At 40.8% G+C, this 3,965-nt stretch overlaps 1 protein-coding gene across 1 annotated transcript in view; it reads left to right on the forward strand.

The window, feature by feature from the left end:
- Positions 1-3,965, forward strand: part of stx8 (syntaxin 8) — a 45,739-nt gene that overhangs the window by 460 nt on the left and 41,314 nt on the right. Inside the window, exons 2-4 of the mRNA XM_032534139.1 lie at positions 323-422; positions 535-629; positions 952-1,062. Of these exons, the coding sequence (XP_032390030.1) occupies positions 323-422; positions 535-629; positions 952-1,062 (306 nt within the window). The remainder of the gene's footprint in view (positions 1-322; positions 423-534; positions 630-951; positions 1,063-3,965) is intronic.

A 3,965-nucleotide genomic window follows, 5' to 3' on the forward strand; every position in this document is an offset into this window, starting at 1 on the left:
TACCTAGCAGAATTGAAAGAGGAAAATGTCACATGATGAATGTAGCTAAAGATTGGGCTAACTATCAAACTAAACTAAACTTTAATAAAACAAATACCTGCGATACAACATAATGCATAGGCGCTGTTTATAATACAAATGGTGCAGCTCAAACGTTTGACACCAGTCAGTGTTGTTCATTTAGCCTTTACACAGACACTCAGTGGGATATTGGCTTTGTAACATTAAACTCGAGCATTAAAAAACGACGATGTATCTGCGATTACTGTTTGTCATGAGGAAGTAACTACATACCTTCTCTATCTCAATCATTGATATTTAGGTTACAGAATTACGATGCCAATTGTCGCTTGGCACAGGAAATAGCAGAAAACATTCATGAACGGAACAGGCAGCAGAGAACAGGGGGGAACCCTGCTAAGGTAAGGCGGTAAGGAGTTACATTAACAAATAATGTGGCTATGCCTAAAAATGTGTCCTGATATAGTCAGGTTCCTCTGGTAGTCAGTTGTTGTGAATATCTTCTCTTTTCAGATCAACATGACACTACGGGCATCAATGCAGAAGCTCAAACAGAATATTGCCCAGCTTAAAGAAGGTTTGTTGCGGGCCTCATCAAGTCGGCGCTTGTATCCTTTCTTCTGAGAATGTTCCACACAGTGGAAGTCATGAGACTGAGATTACATTTTGGCTGGAGGGTTTCCTTTGCTTGCAGTAGCAGATGTCCTCCTTTAGAGGGCATTAGAGTGTTTTCAAAGGTTTGCCCCATGGAGTTATTAGAAGCGGTCTGCCCTAACTACTAAAGAAGTAAAAGGTTTTCTGTGTTCATTGGTTAATGAACACATCCAAACTGACCCAAATAAAAATGTCAGGAGTATCATCTGTCCCCTATCACTGAAGATGGTTAAAGTGATGTTGACCTTTTGCATGGCCTTAACGTGGCGTCATCAGAATGCAATCGGAAGCTGATAGGAGGCAGAATCTTATCGATGACCTGCTAACCAGAGAGAAGCAGCTCAATGCCACCTTCAAGGGAGACATCGCAGAGCCTGAACCTTCCAGGTATTTAAGATCCAAGCCAATTATATGATCTTAAAGAGGAAAAATTAGTCAGTCAAAATTGAGAGCGGCTTAAATGTCTTTTGTTGTTAAAAAACAGTGACCATAAAGGTCTATCTATTATATTTTATTCTCGCTATTCTTTTTTATTATAGGACACGGTCAGTATTTGCAAATGTTATTAAGCATTTTTTTGCTGTTATGAGTGGGGTGTCCCACAAAGACTACATTTTGACAATTAGATCATTAGGCTGGAGTTTTAAAAGTTTGGGTGAATCTGAACATATTTCTGATCAATGTGATACCTAAATTCATAGTAGTAATTTACTTGTTCCCCTCCTTGTACCCCCTGTAGATGGTAGGAGTTCAATCACTTGTACACAGAAACCCCCAGCGAATTCGTATGAAGTGTGATTTCTCACTAGTCACTACAAAGGCATGCTGCTGTCTCAAAAGTCTACCCCCTTTTCTTAGAACACTTTTGATTTAAAAAAATAATCTGGGACAACCAGTTTGTTGCTTAAGTAGCACAAAACAATTGTGCAATATCCGCTACCCTGAGTCTATGCCTGTCACTGTTAGAAGGGCCAAACCAAGCATTGTCCCATGATGCTTCTGGGAGTCTTTCATTTTGTGATATATATGTTTTTGTATATCTAGTGCTGGACACCCAATTAAAAATAATAAATCCTCATTCTCTTGTCTATGTTCTTGACGGAGAGGTCATAGGCTCTGTTCTCTGCTTTGATGATATGTCACCGGTCACTAGCTTTCTGTGAAAGTCTTTGTACATCCGGTATGACCCATGTGCCATGACCTCTCCCTGTGCTATCACTCGGAAGGAAGTCTGTCTGTCTGCCATTTTGGCAGGGTGCTTAACTTCATGGCTATTTTTTTTCATCGAGAGATTTGCTCTCCTTGCACTGCTGATCACACATTTGGCACCTCCTGAAATGAACACACTCATTACAAATGTATGTGTGTATGTGTCTTGATGAACAAGGATGGAAGGGGTGAGTTTACAGTTTATAACTCTCTGCTGAGCATTGATTTCAGTACTTGTGGAGCAAATCAAAGAGCCGGATGCCCCAGCTTATATCCGATTCATCATTTGATGTGTCATGTCAATGTGACAGCTTTGAAAGCCATAGGCAGCAGGCAGTCATTACTTTGCGTAGTGTTTGACCTAGTCTGGCCCAGATGTTATTTGTTTGGACAGGAAGAGGAAATGGTGCTGTGTTAACTTCCTTCAGCTTTTCATGCCGGTTTTTTTTATAAATTTGTGTTCTTTAAATGGTATCTATATGTTCTTACATTGTAGAAGCTCAGCATTTATTTTATACTTCCTGCGCTGTAAAGTATGTTTAGGAGTTTTGATAAACCGAACCTCACTGTTTCATCAGATCAGTAGAACCAGATCTGATATCTCTTCTGATATCTTTCACAAGCTTTGGTTTTTGGGATTGATCTACTTAGCGGTGCTTTGCTCACGCTTTCATCTTTTTTACAGACCACACACCCAATTAGATAAAAGGCTCTGTATAAAAATCTCCAATGACATTTGCTATTAAATTAGCTTGGCAAACTGTAATCATGTGGTTGTATGGTTTTATGTTTGCTCAGTCAAACCGAACTTTAATAGTGATATGTGGTGGGTAATTTGGAATTTTGTGTCGGACCCCTTCCCACTGTGTGGTCCCTGAGGAGGGGGTAGATTGGCCATGCATGGATAATCTAAGCCACTCATGTTTTTTTTTTTGTGTGAGAACTTTGGGTAGAAGAATAGGGATAGATGTAACAGGGGACTTAAATCTATCCCTGAAACAATGCATTCTGAGAATCTCCAATTCAGACTAAGCAAAAGCAGGACATGGCGCCTAAAATTTGAAGGCTCCGTTCACCCTGTCACCCCGTAGACCCACCTTTCCACCATTATTCACTAACCTTTCTTTTGTATTTGATTGCACTGGAAATAGTTAGCAATTAGTTAAATCTCCCCTGTCCAAGTCATTTACTCAGGACCTAGGTGGTTAGGCCCCCAATGGCGGCGGTCTAGGGCTTTGTAGCTGCCAAAAGATGTGCCCGACTGATTTTGGCGCTCCCCACTGACTGGTTAATTGGATCTTCACACGCTGGCCACTTTTGTGCAGGAAGTGGAGGGCTGGCACACTGTCTCATAGTAATCAAACATGTCAATGAAATTAGACCAAATGCCTCATCTCACCTACTCCTCTAATGGTATAAGCCTCAGCTAGCTAGCATTGTGAATGGTCTGACGGTGCTTTACCAACTACCTCAAAAGCAGCTTGAGTTAGTAATCTCCATGTAAAATGCATATGTTGGGGTGATAGTTTTCTGCATTGGACGTGCAGAAAAGAGATGAACCAAAACAGCTTTCACTTTCAAATTTAAAAAGATTGGGTTTAAATGTAATAATGAAAGACTGAATTATGTTCAAAACCAGAGCAAAACAGTTTAAGTAATGGTATTGTTATTTCCTAAGTCTCTGATATTCCTTTCACCTTTGGCTTTGCGACCCAGCTCAAAAATTGTGTCAGAAGAAGGGCAATATGCCTACATGTGGCAAAGGTAACTTTTTCTCTGCTTGATCAGCCGACTCACTCACAGCAGACATGGTTAAATCCAGCCTCACACAGAGATTCTGAACCCGTCATTGCAAAATGTGGGGCGGGGGGTCCTGAAACACAGCTTTAAGCTATTAGCTGAAGAATAGCTTTTAAACCACACATTGGTGTTTAGCTCGGTACAGTACAGAGAGCTCTTTCTGGTCTGTCACTTCGTCAGAGCAAAACCTCCCCAGCAGTCCACAGTCCTTTGACAGATTAACGTGCACCGTACACACACTGCACAAGTTAACCTGGTATTTTTCAATCATTCAAAAAACT

This window comes from Etheostoma spectabile, chromosome 2, assembly GCF_008692095.1.
Source record: "Etheostoma spectabile isolate EspeVRDwgs_2016 chromosome 2, UIUC_Espe_1.0, whole genome shotgun sequence".
Classification (NCBI taxonomy): domain Eukaryota; kingdom Metazoa; phylum Chordata; class Actinopteri; order Perciformes; family Percidae; genus Etheostoma; species Etheostoma spectabile.